Below are 20,108 nucleotides of genomic sequence, written 5' to 3'. Positions count from 1 at the left end.
CCCCGGAGGGAGGAGTAGAGGCAGACCGTGCGCTCTGAGGTTCGGGGGCGTTCGTTCGGAGCCGGGCTGGAGGGTCTGGGAGTGGCGAACGGGAGGGCGGAGGGGTCCCTGGAGGAAGGAGCCGGCGTGGTTCCGCAGGACAGGAGCTCGGGACCCTGGGCACCGGTTCGGGGGGCTCTGGCGCCCTTCGCTCGAGGGGCGGTCGGGCCGCGTCCTCAGCTGCTCGGGGGACGGCCCACGCGGGACTGCCCGGGGTGGGAGGAGGGGGCCGAGGACCCGGGAGGGAGGAAAAGGGGGAGGGAAGCGGCCGGGCAGCCAGGCGGGCACAGTGTGAGTGCGCACCGTGCGCGCGTGTGTGTGTCATCTCGCCCGTCTGTAGGTGCCGGGATCCGCGAGACGCCGGCAAGAAGGAAGAGGAGGCGAGAGGTGAACTGAGTTTGATCCTGCGGCGGCCACAAGTGGGTCCCGGGCGGGCGCGGGCGCGGGCGGCGGGCGGCCGGGGCGGGGCGGGCGGCGGCGGGCGCTCACACGCTCGGGCCGCCGGCCTCTCACCACGCCTCCGGCTTTGTGCGCGCGCCGTGGAGGGGGGGTGGCTGGCGGAGCGCCCACGGCGGAGCCTCCCGCCTCTATATAAACACACGCATCGCCTGGCTTTGGACTCAAATTCACATTGAGAGAAGCTTTTAAAACCACCAGCCCTGAAATCCTGCCTCCTGCTTTCCCCCCTCTTTCATTCCTTTCGCCTTCCTTTTCTTTTTCCCCCTTTCTTCCCCCAGCAGCAACTCCAGAGCCGAGAGCCTGCGTCCCGGGACCGACTGCCTTTTCTTAATTGATACAATAGCCCAGCTCGGGTTTTCACCTCCTCCCCCAACCCCACCCCGCCTCACCCCTCCCGCCGCCGCCGCCGCCGCCGCCCCAGCGCTCGCCCGGGGCTCTGTCGCCGGCCGCGTCCCATCCCGGCCGCGGTCCGCCGGCTCCGCGCTCGCGCTCCGGCAGCCGCGCCGCCTCGTCCGCTCGGCCCGCTGCGGGGGTGCGGCGGCCGCTCGGGGGCTCAGGCGCGCCGCCCCGGGCAGCCCGGGACGCTGGGCTCCGGCCTCTCCGCTCGCCTCGGCTGGGGAGTCTTCCCCCGCGGCCCCCCAAGTTCCTGGGTTCGTTGGAATTTTTGGATTCAGGGTACTTCCCCCTTTTTTTCCACCTAGGAATTTGAGGGGGAAACTTTTGACCAGTCCATCGCACTTTCTTTCCGCTACCTCTCTTCCCCTCCCCGCCTTTTTTTTTTTTTCCTGAGCAGGGGAAGGGGCTTACAAGAGAGGCTCCCGCTGGACAAAGTTTTCCAAAGTTTTCCGAGTGTGATGGTTGCGGGGAGAGCTAGTCCACCGGCTTGACTCACGGCTTCATCTCACCGCCCCTCGAGCAGCCCCTAAGTCCGCTATAAGGGAACAAACAAACAAACAAACAAACAAAGTTACACTCCGAGTCGCCTCGTGTCTCCTCTCTCTCTTCTAGGCATTTTTTTTCCTCCCGCTCTCCGCTCCCCTCGAAGCCTCCACTCCCCTTCCCTCGGCCCCCTTCCTTCTTTTCTGTTTCGGCTGGAGGTGCCAGGACCCCCGGCCGCAGTCTCCCCTCCCCCGCCGCTCGCGTCCCTTGTCGCCCGGCCCTCCCCTCCCCCGACGCGGCCGGCACAGCCAATCCCCCGAGCGGCCGCCAACATGCTCTTTGAGGGCTTGGAGCTGGTGTCGGCGCTGGCCACCCTCGCCGCGTGCCTGGTGTCGGTGACGCTGCTGCTGGCCGTGTCGCAGCAGCTGTGGCAGCTGCGCTGGGCTGCCACTCGCGACAAGAGCTGCAAGCTGCCCATCCCCAAGGGCTCCATGGGCTTCCCGCTCATCGGAGAGACCGGCCACTGGCTGCTACAGGTAAGGGCGCGCTCGCTCCGCTGCTCTCCCGGGTCCGCTAGCGACGAGCGCGGGGCAGAGGCTGCCGCGGGCCGGCCAGGGGGCGCCGGGAGCCTGGAGGCACTGATCCCCGCCCCGCCCCTTCCCTCCTATCTCCCTGCGCCTCCCCGGCTTCCCCCGTCCGCCTGCGGCGTGGTTCGGAACCCACTGGCGCGCGGCGCGCAAGTCCAGGGACCGATCAGCGAGGTCCAAGGACCTCGGAGGGCTCCGGAGACGGACTCTGAGTCTCAGGCTACTCGGCAGGGGTGTGTGGGTCGCCTGTCCCTTTGCCCTGCAGGCCCCAGCCGCCTTCGGCTTCCAGGGCTTTGGCGGTGCCATTGGGACCCGAACATTGAGTCGGGAAGAGGAGGAGGGGGCCAATGGCAGCCAAAACTGCCTAGTTAAGCCCCGGGCTGTGTTCCCGCCGCGTCGTCGGTGCGCCAGGTACAACTGCCCTGGGCCACGGTCCGAGAAAGCCTGCGTGTTTTGTGGTGGGAGAGGAAGGAGGTGACCCAAGGAAAGTGGGAAGCCCGAGACCCGAGGGTTCTCTGCTTTCGGGGAAAAGGGTCTATTTACTTACTGGGTGAGGACAGTGTAGCAGGGGAGAGAACGCTTAGGAAAGGCGTGTGTGGGTTCCTTAGAGGGCGTATGCGTTTGTTGTTGGACGCCGAACAACCCAACGCTGCTGGAGAGAATGGGGCTGGGCCAGTCGGAGACCCGACCCAGGTAGGTAATAGGGAAGTTAACCTGGAATTAAACACGTCGAGTGCTAGACAGCCGCTTTTGCAACTTCACACACCTCAGGTTTTTTCTTGGGAGGGCATCTTCGCGAGTTTACCGCGAGAGGTGTGTTGTGCGCGCGTGTGCGCGGGTGTCTGTCGGGCGGACGCGGAGGAGGGTTAGGAGAACGACGGAGGTCCTGGAACGGACATCCCCGGCGGGCGGAGGTGAGGCGGGCGCTGAACGCCGAGAGCTGTGGGTTTGGAAGTGCGAAAGCTTGGCTTGAAATTAACAGACGCGTGCAATCCACTCGCACACACTTACATCCCGCTGGGCGCCAAGTGTCATCGGATCCGAGGCGGGGAAGGGGACGCGCGGTTCCTCTGCCCTGAGGTCATCTCGAGTCCCAGAATCAGCCCATTTCTTGCGGGGGGGGGGTTCTTCGTGTAACTGTGTAGGGTTCGCTTTAACCCCCCGCCCGTAAAGAAATCCCCAGAGCCTATCTGGTACCACCACACTTAAAGGGTTAACTGCAGCGGTGGTCTAGGCTTTTGGCCGAGAATTTAGGAAATAAAATAACTCACATGGGCACCGACTCCTGCCTCGTTAGAGCCAATCTGCGGAATCCGCGGTCTGTCACCGCTCCCCCCCCCCGTTTCCTGACCTTTCTCTGCCCCCCCTCGGTGTCCCCCTGACCTTTTCTCCGAATCCCACAAGGGCCCTTGGGGCTCAGCGTCCAACCCGCGCGGAAGATGAGGAGGAGGAAGCAGGCCTACGCCTCTCCATCCATTTGCCCTTGGGGCCCCAGACTCTGGGGTGGGAGGGAAATGGGGGTGGGGGGGATGCGTGCGGAGGGGCGCTGAAGGGGTTAACGGGAGCCTTCTGAATCCAGCTTTATTTTTTCGGAGTCATTTATCAGATTTTACGGGGGACCTCCAAGGGCTCTCCGCTTCCACCGTGCGCCATCTAAACAGAGCCCAGGGCTAAAAATACAACATTTTTGTATAAATTGGACTCGCGGCCCGAGCGGCCGCCCCTATGAAAGTCCTCTTTGTGAAGACCGTGGAAACGGCGGACAAATAACTCTTTATTAATGCCACAAAAAACGCACTTTAATTATAGTTAGGCAGATCAGAGGCGGGGAGGGGGGGCGGGAGAGAGGCGGCGGCGACCTCGGAAAATTCACAGCCCAACTTTTGTGTCGAAAGAAAAGAAAAACAGAGGAAAAGAAGGAGAGGAGAGACGGAGGGTCAGACTGAGCGAGCGAGACGGGTATTGCAGACAGAGGGAGGGAACCCCGCTCCTTAGCCCCCCTCCCCGTTTGTCGCACCTCCACCCGCTCCTAGATTTCTCTTAAAGGGGTAGAGACGCCGTCTAGATCGGCGGCGGGGCGGGGGTTGTTCTCCCCGACCCGCCAACCTGGGAGCGGGGCGGCGTCCCCGCGGCCCAGCCCCCCTCCCCGAGGCGCGGGCGCTCCAGGCTCGCTCCCTGTCGCGCGCCGGGCCGGAGGCGCATGTGGAAAAGTGATTAGTACTCCGGGTTCTGCAGGGTCACTTTTCGGCAGTGCCTGGGTGTGTGCACATCTAGCCGGAGAATACTTTTCCGTGGAAGAAAGGAAAATGAGGAGCGGGACTAGCCCGGGAAGGAGGGAAGACGAGCTGTCCCTTTGCGGGGCAGGACCCGGGAGGTCCGAAGCCCGCATTCGCACTGCTCTTGGCCTGCGGGCCGGACAGCCGCACAGGTGGCGCCTCTCCCCCTTCACACCCAGTGCTGCCCCGGCAGGAGAAGGGTTAATGTGGGGTGGGGTAGCCAGCGCCTACGTCAAAGGTGAGCGGGACGCCCCTGCCCCCGCCTCTCGGAGGTCCCCTCGGTTTCCGGTGCCCTGGCGGGGCCGGCCCAGCCTGCGCCTCCGCGCGCCGGGCCCGGGCCGGGGCCTAGCTCTCCCCGGCTGGAGCCGCCGCTGCGGCTGCCCGGGATCCGGTTACTTGCGACGGCCGCTCTACCCAGCCGGGCCCCGCCCCGCGGGAAGCTCCTTCCTTCGCCCTCCCCTTCCAAACTTAAGGGCGGCGACGAAAGTACTTCTCAGTTATTTCCAGGGCCAACTGCATTAGGGAAATCTCGGCTCCCAGATCGTGACTGACTAGAGCCCGCAGCGGTCCACCGGGTTCCTTGGAGGTCCGCATTCGATAACCGAGGAAACCCTCGCCCCCATCTGTAGTGACTGCCTACGGGCACCGACCGTGCACCGCTATAAATACTCTTTGGCCTGCGGCCACCCCGAGGGGTCCTGCCAGCCTGTGGCCAGGAGCCTGGAAATATTTATTCCGCAAGGCTTTGGAGCGCGAGGCGGAGGAGTTGGGGGTGGTAAGGAGGGTGGCGCAAGCTCTAGCTTCGGCTCCCGCCGACCTGGATACCTTTTCCCTCCTGCAAGTTGTTCCTTAAAAACAGCCTCTCGCGAGGTGCCCCCGGGCCTCCCGCCTCCTTGTGTTAATTACCCTCTGGGCCCTACTTCTCGGTTCTTGTGCATGCTATGAAAAATAAAACCTCCGTGCGTGTTCGTGTGTGGGGTGGGGGCTGGGGACTGGTGCCCCGGGTGGTGTCCTCCACCCTTCCGCCGCGGGCCCTCGAGGCCGAGCCTCCGGAAAGTCGCATCCGGAGGTCGCAGACCTGTGCCCTGAGAGAGGTCCCCTGTGTGGCTCCCGCAGGGTTCGGGCTTCCAGTCGTCACGGAGGGAGAAGTACGGCAACGTGTTCAAGACGCACTTGCTGGGGCGGCCGCTGATCCGCGTGACAGGCGCGGAGAACGTCCGCAAGATCCTCATGGGTGAGCACCACCTCGTGAGCACCGAATGGCCGCGCAGCACGCGCATGCTGCTGGGCCCGAACACAGTGGCCAACTCCATCGGAGACATCCACCGCAACAAGCGCAAGGTAAGCGCTCTGGACCTAGAGCCTAGTAACCGTGCTCTGACCCTCTCCTTCCGTGCACCCCCTTGGGGTAAGGAGTTCTTGGAGCCCTGGGGCCGTCTCCACCCGAATCTCTTCTCCCACTTGCACAGCGTCCTGAAGGGTCCCTGCCTAGACGGCTGCGATCCCGGATCCAGGGCCTGCATAGGCCCCCTCCCGGTCGGCCCTCATTCTGGCCCCCTGCCGGTCCAACGGGTGACTGTTTGAGAGCATGGACAGGAGGGTACTTGAGGCCTCTAACGCCTGTCCTCACCATGCACCCCAAAACTGGAAAAAGAAGGGGGCGGAAGGTGGATGGCGCTTCTTTTTTGCCATGTTCCCCCACCCCCACCCCACCCCCGGAATTCCGACTGATCAGTCTAAAATCAAACCTGGCCTTCCTGCCACAGGTTGCTTTAATGGAGACGCGGGGTAGGCGTGGGGGGCCGGGGGCACCTTGTGGGCAGCGGTTGCACGGCCCTGTCTGAGAGGGGTGAAGTGAATTTGGACCACTGTGCGCAGGGGTCTGGTGGTGGGGGAAGGGCGAGGGGTCGGAGAGCCGCCGCGGCGCGGCAGGGGATCAAAGCGCACCTACCCACTCCCATAAAGAGGAAGAGAAAGTGGGTGTTTATCCTGTGGATTTCCCGAGCGCCTGGAAGAGGCGAGAATGAGGAGAGCCAGCGCGCACGACTCGAGCCTCCCCGCCCCCTCCTAGGGCTGAGCCTCAGCGGCGGCAGCCGCTGGGGCTCAGAGCGCCGGCGGCACGTGCTGTTTGAACTGCAGTAACCCGAAAGCTGAGCCGCAGGCGGGCGGGCGGGGAGCGGGCCTGTGGGCTTAAAGCGTCCAGAAAGGGGTGGAGGGGAGACTGCAGGACCTCTCCTCGTTCCATTTTTTCCATTGGGTCAGAGGACTCGCCCAGGTTTGAAACCTGAAGAAAACTGAGAGGCAGCCTTCGATATGTAGGAAGAGTGGCAAAGCCCAGGAGAGGGGAGGGGGCTACTGTGGGCAGCCCCCTTCTGCCAGAAGCCTGCACTTGAGGTGTTCTCTGGGAACGAAGGAATCCATTTTATAGTATTTGATGCCTGTGAAGAGTAGTTCTCCGTAGCAGACAAAAGGAAGAAAAACCGCATGGAGTGGACTGGTCTGCGCATAACCACGACGCCCCTCCTCCCAATAAAACCTGTATTCAGGGACTGGAAAGGGGGTCCTAAAATTGTCTCCCTTACCCGCCTCACTGGAGCAGGAAGCAGCTAACAGGGCCGGGGGGGGGGCAGATGGGGGTATTTGGGGAAGTGGCTGGAAGGGGGCTTATAGGCTCAGGAATGGGGGCTTTTCAAATATCCTGGCCACTTTTTTTTCCCCTTAGTCTTTGTGACTTCACCGAAAGATCATACCAAAGAATGAGGAGAGAGCCTGAGATCAGAAACGAGCTCCAAAGAATGTGATTGCTTCTCATTATATCTTTATAGAGGCTTTGACAAGAAAGTAGTCACTTTCTCCTTCTCACAGAAGGGAACATTGAGACTCATAGAGGTTGAGAGACTCCAAATCAGGAGACAAAGCAAAGGCAGGAGCCTTCCACATTCCTCCATGGGAGGGAATCTTTCTGGGCCACCTAGCAGAGCAGTGCTCAGTCCTGCCAACCCTGGGGCTGCCAGAAGTCAGCGGGTAGGGTAAGAGCGGTTGCTGGGAAGAAGAAGGCTAGGTCAAGACCTGAGCGTGAGATCCTGGGGGTGCAGACCCTGAGTGAGGCTCTTGCCTTATGGTTCCCCCCACCCTCTTCCTGACTTGGCTTTGGGCCTCCAGGTAGGGAGGGCCTGCTGGAAAGGCCTCAGGGTTTTGGTCTACCTTGTTCGTTTGGGAGGAGCAGAGGAGCAGGGAGATAGCAGAGATGATCTGTGTCAGAGAGATGCACAGGGAAGGGGGAGGGAGCGCTGGGGTGAGGCTAGAAACCGAGGACCCCAGTGGGGCACAGCTGGGGGACACTTGCCCTCTAGGTCCCTGGGCACAGGGCGCAGCCGGCACACTTACAGTTCATCCTGACACAGGCTTGAACCGCGGTCCAGGGCCCTCCCTTCATGTGTGCTGGTGTGTGTTTGCTCTGTGATCTGTGTGAAAGGATCCTGCCTTCAAATCTCTCTAATGGTGTTCCACGAACTTAAGTTTACTGAACTAAATTGAAGTCCTTGGGTTAGGGACAAACATAAGAGCAGGACATTTGGTCCTTGCCCTTAGGAGAGTGCTCAGGAGCATATCCTGGTCCTAGAGAGAATGGCCCATCTGCCGGACCGATGTGGCTGGGGTGGGGCTGCCCAGTGCCACTCACGCTGCCTTACCCAGCCTGTGCTGCAGTTGGGCCTGGTTAGGGTGCGTTCACAGGACTCGAGGCCCAGGTGTGCTGGGGCCCAGCTGGCAGGGGAACTAGGAGCGTCGCTGTTTCCATTGGGGCTGGTGACCCACCCCTTCTCTGGGGGGCCTGATCAAATGTCCTGGGAAGGGGCTTCTCACAGCCATCTCTGCATCCAGGTGTTTGCCCTGGCTGCCCTGGTTGTCTAGGGACAAGAGGAGGGGGTTGCCAGGGAGAAAGTTTAGAAAGTCTTGCCCAGTCTAAAAGAGTCCACTCCAGAAGCCAGGCTTATGTCTCCACAGCTACCACCAAACCCTGTGCCACTTCCTTTGTTACCCCTCCCCACGGGGTGGCGCTGGGAGAAGGACCCCCAACCCTTTTCTTTTCGAGTGCAGAGAGGCTGGAGTGCTGTCCTGGAAGGGTGTGTGGAGTCTCGTAAGGGTGATGGAGGGGAAGATTGTCAGACATGGAGAAGAAGTTGGGGGTACTTCTTGAGGCCTCTGTGCCTGCCCCACATACCAGGATCAGACATTTCCTATTTCCCTTGAGAGACTGGACTGGGCCTCTTTGCACCAAGAGGCCAGATGCTTCGAGGCACCTCAGCCAGTGGCCTGGGACCCATGGACCAGGGAGACCCAGGAGTGGTCCTCCTGCCCCTCCTACCCAGATCCCTGGCTGTAAGGACTTCTGTGCAAGGCTGAGGTGGAGCAAGAGCTCCCCAGGCTTTGGAGGCAGGGATTGAGACCCACCAACCATGGCTCCCTGACCTGGCCTTTGGACCCCATCCTGGGCGGGGATGGAGCATAGGCTCAGGATCACTGCTCTCCCCTCAGAAACCCTGTGCATCCTGGGGTTTATGTTGGGCTGGAGAGGCTTCAGCAGGCGGGCAGACCCAGGAGGCCTGTGGTTGCAGGATTCTAGGGAGGCCAGCCAGGGCTATCTGTAGGTGGCCTTTGGACTGGTGCATAGCCTCTGATTTCAGTCATGTCCACCAGGCTCAGCTGTGGCAGAAGTTCCCACCTGCACTGAATGGGAAGGCTGGTGGCATGGCCAGGCAGCCCTGTTCCTGGGAGGGCCCCTGGCATAGACCTTTGTTCCCCCAGCTGAAGCCCTTCATCCGAAAGTTACTGTAGCACCAGCTGGTGGGCCTGGGGCCACTGAGGGGGCAGATGACAGGAGCGGATGTCTCTGAAGGTCAGTGGGGGAGGGAGCCCACAGCCAGCCGCCAGGGCGCCTGGGATGGGTGCCTCCCTCTGTAAGCCCTCATGACACACAGTGGGAGGGTGGGTTGGGTGGAAGGGGGACCACCCCACCCTTTTTCCTTCTTTCTGTGTCCTTCTCTTAGGGTGGGGAGGGGTCTGAGCCTGAGATGCTGATGTGTTTGCTCACTCTCCCAGCCTTGGGAGACATCTGTGGCCTTGGTGGTGGTGGAACAGTGATTGGCTGGCATCTGCTTTGGCCAGGAGCCCCTTTCGCCACTGATGTATCCATTCCAGGTTCCCGAGGCAGAAAAGCAGGGGTTGGGGATGTGTCTCCTGGGGCTGAGAAATGCTGAAAGAAAACAGCAAGCCAGGACATCTGGCCTTGCCCTTAGAATAAACTTGGGCCAGACAACAGGGTCCCCCTCAGGGCTCAGAGCCCCCAGGATGGGCGGACGGCCTCTTGACTGGGCCAGGAGCAATGGAGGCAGGGCATTCAGAGATCTGGTGGGCGTGGCCAGTCGTGCCCTGGACCGTGACCTTAGGCAGCTCTCCCTCTTTGGTCCCCAGCTTTTTCAGGGGGTTTTACTAGGGCTGGAAGAAGAATGAATGGGCAAAGTTTTTTGGATTCCAGGGCTCTGCCAAGTACTGTCCTCCTCACCTGCACCCGGTGCTTTTGTTGTGTGTGGAAGTTGGGGGAGACTGTTAGAACTGGAGGCCAGTGGGGAACAGGTACTGTTTCTACAGGTGGTGGCGGGGGAACCCAGAGAGGCTCACGCAGGCTGGGAGGTCTGGGCCAGCCTCTCCCAACCAGGGACGCAAAGTAGAGACTGGCTCAGGAGGCGGCCAGGGTGAAGTCGAGGCCCACTGGAAATGCCAGACAGCTGGGAAGATGACGTCTCTCTTGTCCTCCCTCTTACTTGAGTATAAAGTACACACCTTGGCGTCACCCCTGTGCTGTGCGGACAGCTGCCTTGGTGGCTGCCTGCCCTCTGTTATTCTTTCCACTCCTTTCCACTCCGCAGGCCACGGCTCCGGTGGCTTGGCGGGGTGGCCTGCCCAGGCCCCCACCCTCCTGGGCAGCTGCTTCCATTCCTGCCAGTCTGAGTCACTGGCCCAGGGAGTGGGTTCCCTCTCTGGCTCTTTCAGCTCCTGAGGCTGCCCAATCATCTCATCTGTCTGTCCATCCACAATGGCCAGCAGAAAAGGGGAGGCTGTCTGGCTGCCCAGGTCAGCAGTGTGCAGGACCGCGGGTGCTCAGCGAAAGACTCCCCAGCCAGGGCCGCTGGGTGGGCAGCAGGGGGTGTGGGAGGGGGAGGGAGAAGGATTTGTGAAAACAATTATAGAGAACTTGAGCCTGGACAAGCCCCTTGGTGGTCCCCTCTCTCTTCCCTTCCCTCCTCATTGTGGAATCATCTCCCATTCGGGGGAGAGAGATTTAGGCTCTTGAGCCAGGAGTGTCCGTTGGTGAAACCAACACAGGTAGGGGGCGGTTTCCTTGCGCATCCTAAAGGCAGGAAGAGCCCAAGCTGCCCCGCCTGTGCCTGTGAGTCCCCTGGTCTCCCAGACCCTCTGCTCTCATTTCCCCCAGCACTAACCCTGATGGAAAGTCCGTACCTGCTGCTCCCTCTGCGGGGCTTTTCCTGGGCCAGGGCTGCTTCCCGATGACCTTTGTCCAGCATTCTTGTCTCACTTTTGGGAATTCCAAGGGACGCCCCCAGTGGGGAACAAAAACAGCCCTGGCTCCTGTTACTACTGCGGTCAGGGAAGGCGGCTCCGGGGACAGGAATCTTTCCCCTCTTCACTGAGTGGCTCCACAGGGCGCCTTCCCACGTGCCCGAATCCTGACCCCGCCCGCCCCAGCGCAGCCTCCCTCGCCCCCCCCCCAGCACCTCCGCCTCCTCCGGGCCTGTGTGGTGGGCGGTGGTTTCTAGGCTGCCCCTACTTCGGGAAGTGCCCAAGCTGTTAACCCTGGGCACAGACCCAAGGATGAGGGCCTGGAGTTCTCCCAGCGCCTGGGAGGCCCCAGTGCTTAAGCTCTCTCCTGGGCCAGAGGCAGGGCACGGGCCTGGTGACTTCTGAGCAAAGCACCTTGGTCCCGGAGTGCCCCAAATCTGCCTTTATTTGGCTTCTCATTTGGGTAGTTTTCTTCTTCAGGGGGGGCTCTGAGGAGACTCATGGGACATCCAGGTGAAAAGAGACTCCAGAGAACACCCAGTTAGATTTCCTGAGGGGTCAAGATTAGAGCCTTGCTCCTGGCTGCAGTTCTCTTTTGAGAAGCCCCAGCCGCGGGGGACCTGCAGGTCCAAGGTGTGGGTGGGCTTCTTGGGGACATTTCGGCTTCTTACTTTGCTCAGGATCCCTTCCCATCTAGAGGTGAGGTGTGGACCACCCACCCTGGGAGTTCCTCTGCTCAGTCCCTCGGCTCCTTGCATCCTCCCTGCCCTCCTGGCTCTTGGCCCAGGGCTTTAGAAGGAGCTATTCAGGTGGCTATCGCTAGAGGGCGCAGGGAATGTAACCTTTAGGTCAGGAGGGCAGGGAAGGGCTTGTCAGTGGGTCCAGTCTGGCCACTCCTGGGATTGCACTGGGGTCCCTAAGAGCTCCCCCTTTGGTCACCCTGAGGTGGCTCCTCCGGGGCCACCGTAGCCCATGTAGGGTGTGTGAGGGGGGGTCTGGCAGGCACTTACCAGGCAGCTGGTGCAGTGCCGGCTTCCAGGCTTCTTCGAGGGGATACAGCATCTTCTTAGGGACATAGGACACTGGTGTTTGTGTGCTGTATACACTGAAAGGAGAAAGAGGTGGCCTGGCTCGGCCTCACCTTTTTATAGATGAGGAAACTGAGGCTGGTGGGTGACTTGGTCACTGGGGCTGAAACTCCTGTATCTGAGCACCCAGCCATTCTTGCCCACACCTCACTGCATCTTAGAGCCCAGCGGGCGTGGACTTGACCAGTTCTGGTCAGTGTGGCCTTGACCCTATGACCCCCTCTACATGCCCACCTGTGGGCTCAGGTCTCCCTTGTGCTGGGGGTCCTGACCAACCCTTGCCCTCCATGGCAATACCCTTCAGTCTCCGTTGGGCTGGCTGACTCTGGGCCAGGTGTGGCCTCCCCGTCCCTGCTTCTGCCCACCTCCAGCTTCTGCCCCCCCCCCCACCCCAGGCCTGGTAGCCACTGTTATCTTTCTGCTTCCCTGATGATAAGCCTGCTGGGCTCCCACACACTGCTCTCCGCTTGCTCTGTGGGCCCTTTACTGCTCTGTAAGGCCCCTCAGTTGTCCGGTGTTGGGTTCTGGGGACAGGGCTCCCACTCCTAACCTGTAAGAATTTTTGACCAAGAGCTAAAACTGGAATCCTAAGGACACCAGGGTGGCGGGCTGAGAACACTGCCTTTATCCATCACCCGTGGAGGGAGGTGGCAGCTGAAGTCCCCCTGGAAATTCCCTGGACCCTGAACTGAGCAAGGTGTGAGTGACCGGTCCAGGCCTAAGCTGCCTTTGGCCACCTCCCATCATCCTTCTTCCTCTCAGCAGTCCCCGAGTAGCAGGAGCAGCCCCAAACAGTGTGGCTTCTTTGCCCCTCACCGGCGGCCTCCCTCCCTCCCTCCCTCTGCCCACCGGGAATTTCGGAATGAAAGTGCTATTGTGAATGCCTGGCTGGGCCACTGAAGGGCCAGCACTGTTATTTCTGCAAACCAGCCCTCCCATTAGCCATGCAGGGCCGAGGCCAGGAAAATGTTACCTTTTCCTCCTCGAGCTGACTGCAGGGGAAATTCTCACATTTACAGTTTGTGCGGTGGTTGTGTTTGGGGGGCAGGAGGGGAGGGTGGGCGCGTGTGTGTGGTTTGCATGGAGCAGGGTGGAGGGGCTGGAGGAATATTCGTCCCCTTCCCCTGTGCTACCCCTCGCCCTCCCTTCCCCATGACCTTCCTTTCCCTTGGTGCTGGTGGGAGGGTACCCCCCCTTCTGCTCCAGACTCCGGAGGTGGGAGCGGCCAGGGGTTGTTGGTTACAAGTGAGACCCACAGGCCATCAGTAAATAAACTAACACCCTCCCCTCTCCTACACACCAGGGCAGCAGCGTGGGTGCTGGGGCACGTGGGCGAGAGGGGCAGGAGGGGTTGCTGCGGGGTCAGGAGGTCTCAGAGCAGGGGAGTGGGCAACAGGGACTCACTGGCTACTTGAAATGGACCAGGAAGATGCAAGGAATTAAAAGGGCTTCTGTTTACCTTTGTGATCTTTTGGGGTGGAAATTCTTGTCCCCTTCCTCCTGCTTCCAGACCTGGCCACACTAAAGACATTTTTTGATGGCGCAGCTGTTAACAAACTCCTTAGGATCCTCACCTAGTAGATGGTTCCCAGGGAGTGAGAGCACATTTGGGTCTCAGGAAGTCCTACTTGCAGTCTAGCCCCAGTCTCTCTTGTTCTCCCATTAGTGGACTAGAAGAGCCACCTACTGCTATCTTCCTTCTCCATATCCAGTCTGCTCACCTTTGTTCTGCTCCTGCTGGGCACTTCTCCCTATGGCCTGGGAATTCGGGGGTGGGCCACGGCAGTGGAGGGCTGCATCCCCCCAGCCCTGCCCAGCCCTCTCTGTGTGGTCCCCATAGCTGGTAAGGACAGCCACGTCACCCACAGACCTGTTGGCAGCTGGACTGCCCAGTCCGTAGGGCTCTGCTGGTGTTTGGAGCACAAGCTTTTCTGAGGGTCAGGACGGAAGCGGGTAGCTCAGGTCACCCTGTGAGTGTCTAGGAGACGGGAGCAGGAGCTCCATCAGGGCGAGGACCTGGAGTTCTCCCTGCTCACAGCCGTGGGACCTCTGCCTCAGCCAGGGCCCCGGGATCCTTGAGGGCAGCCCGAGCCCATCTGACCAGCTTGCCCGCTTCTCCGCCCTCCAGATATTCTCCAAGATCTTCAGCCACGAGGCTCTGGAGAGCTACCTGCCCAAGATCCAGCTGGTGATCCAGGACACGCTGCGTGCCTGGAGCAGCCGCCCCGAGGCCATCAATGTGTACCAGGAGGCACAGAAGCTCACCTTCCGCATGGCCATCCGCGTCCTCCTGGGCTTCAGCATCCCCGAAGAGGACCTCGGGCACCTCTTCGGGGTCTACCAGCAGTTTGTGGAGAACGTGTTCTCCCTGCCTGTCGACTTGCCCTTCAGTGGCTACCGGCGGGTGAGTGCCCAGGGCCTGAGAGGAGAGGAGGTGGGCATTCATGGACCACCCTGAGGGAGGAGCGACTAGTCACACAGAGGGGAGCGTCAGCAGGAGGGTGGGGCGGAGGCTTCACCTGGTGCTCTCTGGCTGAAGGAAGCCCCTGCCCCGCCCCACCTTGGGAGAGAGGAGGCCCTTGCTGGTCCTGCCTTTCCTCTCGAGTGACCGGGTGGTGCCCTTCTCCCCACAGGGCATTCAGGCACGACAGACCCTGCAGAAGGGCCTGGAAAAGGCCATCCGGGAGAAACTACAGTGCACGCAGGGCAAGGACTACTCAGACGCACTGGACATCCTCATTGAGAGCAGCAAGGAGCACGGGAAGGAGATGACCATGCAGGAGCTGAAGGTGGGAGCGCCTGGGGGGCCGCACGAGTGCCTGGTGCTCCACACTGGGGCTGCCCCCCGGGGGGATGGGGCCAGCCCCTCCTCCCTGGTTCCTGACACGGGGTCCATTGGTTTGTCCTGGTTTAGACTCTGCCCTCCACACACTTGCCAGGCGCCAGCAGAGCCTGACGGCCAACTCCCCACCCTCCATCTTTGCTTCCCCCTCTTCTAGCTACAGTTATCTGTTTTTTTCCTGGTGAGCCAAGAAGGAGCCCAGATGGTTGCCATTTCATGAGAAGGTTGACTCACCATGGCAAGGAAGGGACCCAGGTCCCTTCACTGCTCTCTGAGCTTGGCATCCACATTTGTGAAATGCGGGGCTTAGCATGAGATGGCCTGCTGAGGCCTTTCCATGGGGCGCCCATGGCCCAGGTGTCTTGCTCCCCAGGGCGTCCTGGAGGAGTCCCCTCAACTTTCTCACTGCAGTCCCATCCCAGGTCCCTGTGGGTATGGCCCCAGGCCCCACTGCCTCCCAAATCCTGATGTCCTCCTGGGAATGAGAAGGTTGGGGTTGCGACCTGAACCCCAACCCTACTCACCTACGTAGTGCCTGGCTCCTTGGGATTTTTTCTTTTTCGGTGAGCAACCCGCACTGATGAGGCTGCCGGGGCTCCCTGCTCTGGAATCCAGCAGTGAGTGAGAAACGGCCCAGCCCCGGGACACTTGCAGGCCGGTGCCTCTGCCCTTGGCTGTGGCAGCTGCATCTGCTGCCCAGTCAGGGCACTGACCCTCTGACTTGTGTCCACTGTGGCCCAAATACCACAGTGACAAGAGGTTTGAAGGAAGCAGGCAGGACCCAGCTAGATGGCCCTAGGGTCATGGGGGACCCTGGCAGAGTGAGGTGGCCCCCAGGCCAGGCCTGCCATGGAGCTGATCCATAACGGTGCCCTTCTCTGTGCTGCAGGACGGGACTCTGGAGCTGATCTTCGCTGCCTACGCCACCACGGCCAGCGCCAGCACGTCGCTCATCATGCAGCTGCTGAAGCACCCGGCTGTGCTGGAGAAGCTTCGGGAGGAGCTGCGGGCCCACGGCCTCCTGCACAGTGGCGGCTGCCCCTGCGAGGGTACGCTGCGTCTCAACACCCTCAGCGGCCTGCACTACCTGGACTGCGTCATCAAGGAGGTCATGCGCCTCTTCACGCCCATTTCTGGCGGCTACCGCACCGTCCTGCAGACCTTCGAGCTCGACGTGAGGCTGGGTCCTCGGGGCGAGGCCTCAAGGGGCCCATGGGAGCACTGGCTTGGGTGTGGGGGGCTGCGGATGGGAAACACCAGAATTCCCCCAGGGTACCTCATCTGATGGGGAGACACCCCTGTTTTTCAGTCCAATGGGAAAGACCCATTCCCAAATGCTGAGTAAGATGAAGCCAGTCCATGTGTCATGTATGAAGTTACATGTGGACACTCTGTAAAATAAGAGACTGGACTAACATGTTGAGGGCTGCTGGCAAGGCCTGGGGACCACAGTAGGGTGTCTCTAGGAACATCTGGGTGGGGGGCTGGCAGTCCTGGGCCCTCTCCGGTCCTCTGGCCCTCACCACCCCCTTCCTCCAATCCTGTCTCCAGGGTTTCCAGATCCCCAAAGGATGGAGTGTCATGTACAGCATCCGGGATACTCATGACACAGCTCCTGTGTTCAAAGACGTGAACGTATTTGACCCTGACCGCTTCGGTCAGGCTCGGAGCGAAGACAAGGACGGCCGATTCCACTACCTCCCTTTCGGCGGCGGTGTCCGGACCTGCCTGGGCAAGCACCTGGCCAAGCTGTTCCTGAAGGTGCTGGCGGTGGAGCTGGCCAGCACGAGCCGCTTTGAGCTGGCCACCCGGACCTTTCCCCGAATCACCTTGGTCCCTGTCCTGCACCCCGTGGATGGCCTCAGTGTCAAGTTTTTTGGCCTGGACTCCAACCAGAACAAGATCCTGCCAGAGACGGAGGCCATGCTGAGTGCCACAGTCTAACAGGGCCTGGCCCATACCCCCCGCCTCAGCCCGGCCAGGCCCTGGGGTGGGAGGCAACTAAGGGTAGAAACCTGTGTGTGGGAGGGGCTGGAGCCTGCGGAAGGAGAAGCAGCCCCATACCTTGCCCTCCCATTTTTCTTTCCCTGGCAAACCCTACCCAAAGCCAAAAGGGTCTCCGTTTTTCTGGGGCACTGATGGGGGCCCTCCTGGCTCCTGCTTCTCCCAGTCTCTCTCCAGTCTCCACCAGCTTAGCTCCTGGGACAGAGCATGGCCGGGGGCTCCTCATGCCCATTACAGTGTTAAACGTCAGTCAGCTCACGCTGAAGCATTTGCTTATGATGTTCCCGATTGGTCCCTCCCCTCCCATTTCATTTGGACCCTTGTAGTTTGAGGTCAAGTAGTTGACATGGGGGGTGGAAGGAAGAGTTGGCCCCTGCAGCACCCCTCCCCCTCCTGCCTCTGCTCGGACTGAGGCAGGTTCCCCTCCCAGCGTTGGCAGGATGGAGGAGCAACCTCCTGATGCAGAGCACGCATCACCCTTGGTGGGGGTGGGGACTCGGGCCAGCCTACAGGGGTCCCATCCCCGTTGCCAGTTTGGACATTTGAAATTACCTGTTGCTGCTACTTTTTCTTTCCTCTGGTGCTGGGACAAGGGAGATCCAGGCCCTGTCCTCCCAGCACCCTCTCTGGTGGCCTGGGCGTGCACACAGCACTGACGCCCCCACCTTCACTTCAGGTGGCCTTGGGCCCACCCTGCTCCACTGTTACACACACACCCAGGGCCCTTGGCCCCTATTTATTCACTGATGTAACCGCATCTTGGCGTTACTGGGGACTGGAATTGTACCTCCCCTGTCCCCTAGCCTCTGTCCCAGCATCCTGGGACCAGCTTCGGCGAGTGACCCAGCCCGTCTCTGGTGGAGGGTTGAGCAGCTCCCCCAGGCTCCAGACCTGCTGTGGGTTCAACCTCAACTGCACTCCTGGGGCGAAATCCAGCGCCGCTGCCTTTGTCCCCTGGTGGAGATGGGAAACGGCCCATTGCTTCCCTCCCTGCTGTCAGCACGGGGATTTGGAGGCTGCCACCATCTCCTGCATGGTCGCTGGTCTCCCCAGTGCCCCCCACTCGGCTAGTGAGTACGGGGGAGGATACGGGTTCTTTCTTCTGACAGGGAGTGAGGGCCTCCACTGTCCCTTCCTTTATCCCTTTTCCCTCGGACAGGTGTCCTTGAAGTCCCTTCCCACCTCTTGTGCCACTGTCTGCTTAGCCCAGCTCAGGGTGGGTAGGGACGAGATGAAAGCCGGGGGAGGTGAGTGTAGACGGCAGCCCTTCCTCACATCTGACTCGGGCTCTGCCCGGCTCGAGGCAGCTGCTGGGAGGCTGCAGGAAGAGCTGAGGAAGGTATGTGCGATTTGTCAGAAGTGATTTGCTTGGAAGTTGGCCAGTCGGGGATGACTGGCGGGAAAGAGTAGCTTCTGCCATCAGCATTTGGAGTGCAGGCTATTTGGGGTGCCCCACCCTGGGGCTGGTTCAGGCCTTTGATGAGTCTTCATTGATTTTTGTCTGTTTTCAGATTTTTCTTCGCTTTCTGTGTTTCTCTATTGGCTTTTGATATTATAAAAGCAGTGAATCCCCTTTACAAGAAAATCAAAAGCACACAAAAAGATGTAGTATGTTGATCCCCCTGACTGTCCCTCTGAGGGGTGAGCACTGTGACCACTCAGCACTCCCTCTGAAGGTGCTGAGTGGACAGACAGCACTCACACTGTCACCTCCGCTGGCGCCCAGCCGGAGGTAGGCTGTATAGGAATGGCTTTGCACCCGGACTGTGCTAAAATGCCCCGTTCTCAAGTGTTTCCTACTTTTTCACCGTAAAAAACATGGAACAGATATTGTTCGGCAAAAATAGACATTTAAAACAATTAGTAAAATCTCTCAATCTCTCTACATTCTCAAAAACAAGCAAAGGTGTGTTAAGACTCTTCAGAGCTTGCAAAATACCTGCAGGTGCACCAGAATTGGTCCCCCACAAAACAGCCTGCTGTCCGGAAGGTTCATGCGCCCTAACCCAGCCCACCCCAAACCAGTCGTTCTTGACAGTAACTATGGACACATAAGTGCAGCTTCAGACAGGAAGTGCACTGGGCCTGCCCCTGCTGAGGGGCAGGGGGCTGGAGGGTCCTGGGAGGCCTCAGTTGCCCTTCCATTTGGGATACTCGGCTTGGCAGGGGCAGAGGAAAGGCTGAGAAGGGTTCCTGTGAGGGAGGAGAGAAGGATCATTTGCCCTGCTGGGTCTCAAGGTAACAATAAGGGGAATGAAGAAAGCTCTTGACTGGCTGGCTGAAGGCTTCCAGTGTTGAAAGCCACCCGTCTGTCCTCTGTGTGTCCCGCTGTGAGTTTGTGTGTAGGTTTTATAGACGTAGCATTAGATGGGTGGTGTCTTCACACTTACCATTCCTAACTAGTATAACTTGACATTCAAAAGACAGAACCCCACAGCATTTTCCCTGCCCTGGGCTTGCAGACTGAAGCACTTTCGATGTTGGGCGCTGGCGTTTGTGTTCTGGGCACCGCCCCGACCCTGCCCAGATTGCTATGATATTATTTTATACACAACTTTTTTTCATAAATGTTATAATTTTGTGTCTGTCTTTATAAACTATTATAAGTACTATTTTTGTTATAATTCAAAATAGATATTTAGTATAAAGTTTTTGCTGTTAAATATTTGTTATTTAGTAAAATATGAATTTTTCTCTATTGTAAACATGGTTCAAAATATTAATATGTTTTTATCACAGTTGTTTTAATATTGAAAAAGCACTCGTGTGTTTTGTTTTGATATGAAACTGGTGCCGTGTGAGTGTTTCTGCTGTCGTGTGGTCTTAATCTGTATATAATATTCCATGTTGCATATTAAAAATGAATGTTGTGCATTTGTGATTTTGAAAGTACTCGATGTGGCTCTTTTATAGGCTTCCATAATAAACCGTGGGGACTCACCCTCGTTTGCCTCCCTGGTGTCTGCCTTCTCCGCCTCCCTGAAGGGCACCCGCCACCCACGTTCCCTCCGGCAGCTCTCAATCCTACCCGCCAGGCAGGAAGTTCCTCCTGGACACACTTGGCCCCGTGAGGCCAACCTGTCAGTCCTTGGGCGTGGGCACAGAGAAGTCAGGGCAGTGCCCTTCGGCTAGTAGGTTCCCTGGGGCAGAAAGATGTGACTGGACCGCCACCAGCCCCAGAGGCCTGTCGGGGGTGGGGCGGCGGGAGCTAGCCCCCCAGCAGGGTGTGGCCATGGCCAGCTAGGCTAGGTGTCTCCATGCTGCACTGGCAGCTCAAACAGCTCAGGGCCTGTCCTCCGTCCGTCGTGTTTGTACCGATGTCCGCAGACATGGGGTGAACTCAGGGGCAGATTTC

The 20,108-nt window shown here is 59.7% G+C and overlaps 1 protein-coding gene across 1 annotated transcript; it reads left to right on the top strand.

The window, feature by feature from the left end:
- Positions 1-639: 639 nt before the first annotated feature.
- Positions 640-19,650, top strand: LOC119035082 (cytochrome P450 26B1). Its single transcript, XM_037126328.2, has 6 exons — positions 640-1,913; positions 5,357-5,581; positions 14,036-14,311; positions 14,541-14,696; positions 15,639-15,923; positions 16,301-19,650. The coding sequence occupies exons 1-6, from the start codon at positions 1,710-1,712 to the stop codon at positions 16,691-16,693; spliced, it is 1,539 nt and encodes a 512-aa protein (XP_036982223.2). The 5' UTR covers positions 640-1,709; the 3' UTR covers positions 16,694-19,650.
- The last annotated feature ends 458 nt before the right edge of the window (positions 19,651-20,108 follow it).

The sequence above is a fragment of the Artibeus jamaicensis genome, unplaced genomic scaffold (genome assembly GCF_021234435.1).
Source record: "Artibeus jamaicensis isolate MK-2021 breed Jamaican fruit bat unplaced genomic scaffold, CSHL_Jam_final contig_3174, whole genome shotgun sequence".
Taxonomy (NCBI): Eukaryota; Metazoa; Chordata; class Mammalia; order Chiroptera; family Phyllostomidae; genus Artibeus; species Artibeus jamaicensis.
The sequence above is the reverse complement of the archived record's forward strand: the minus strand, read 5'-3'. Positions and strand labels throughout refer to the sequence as shown.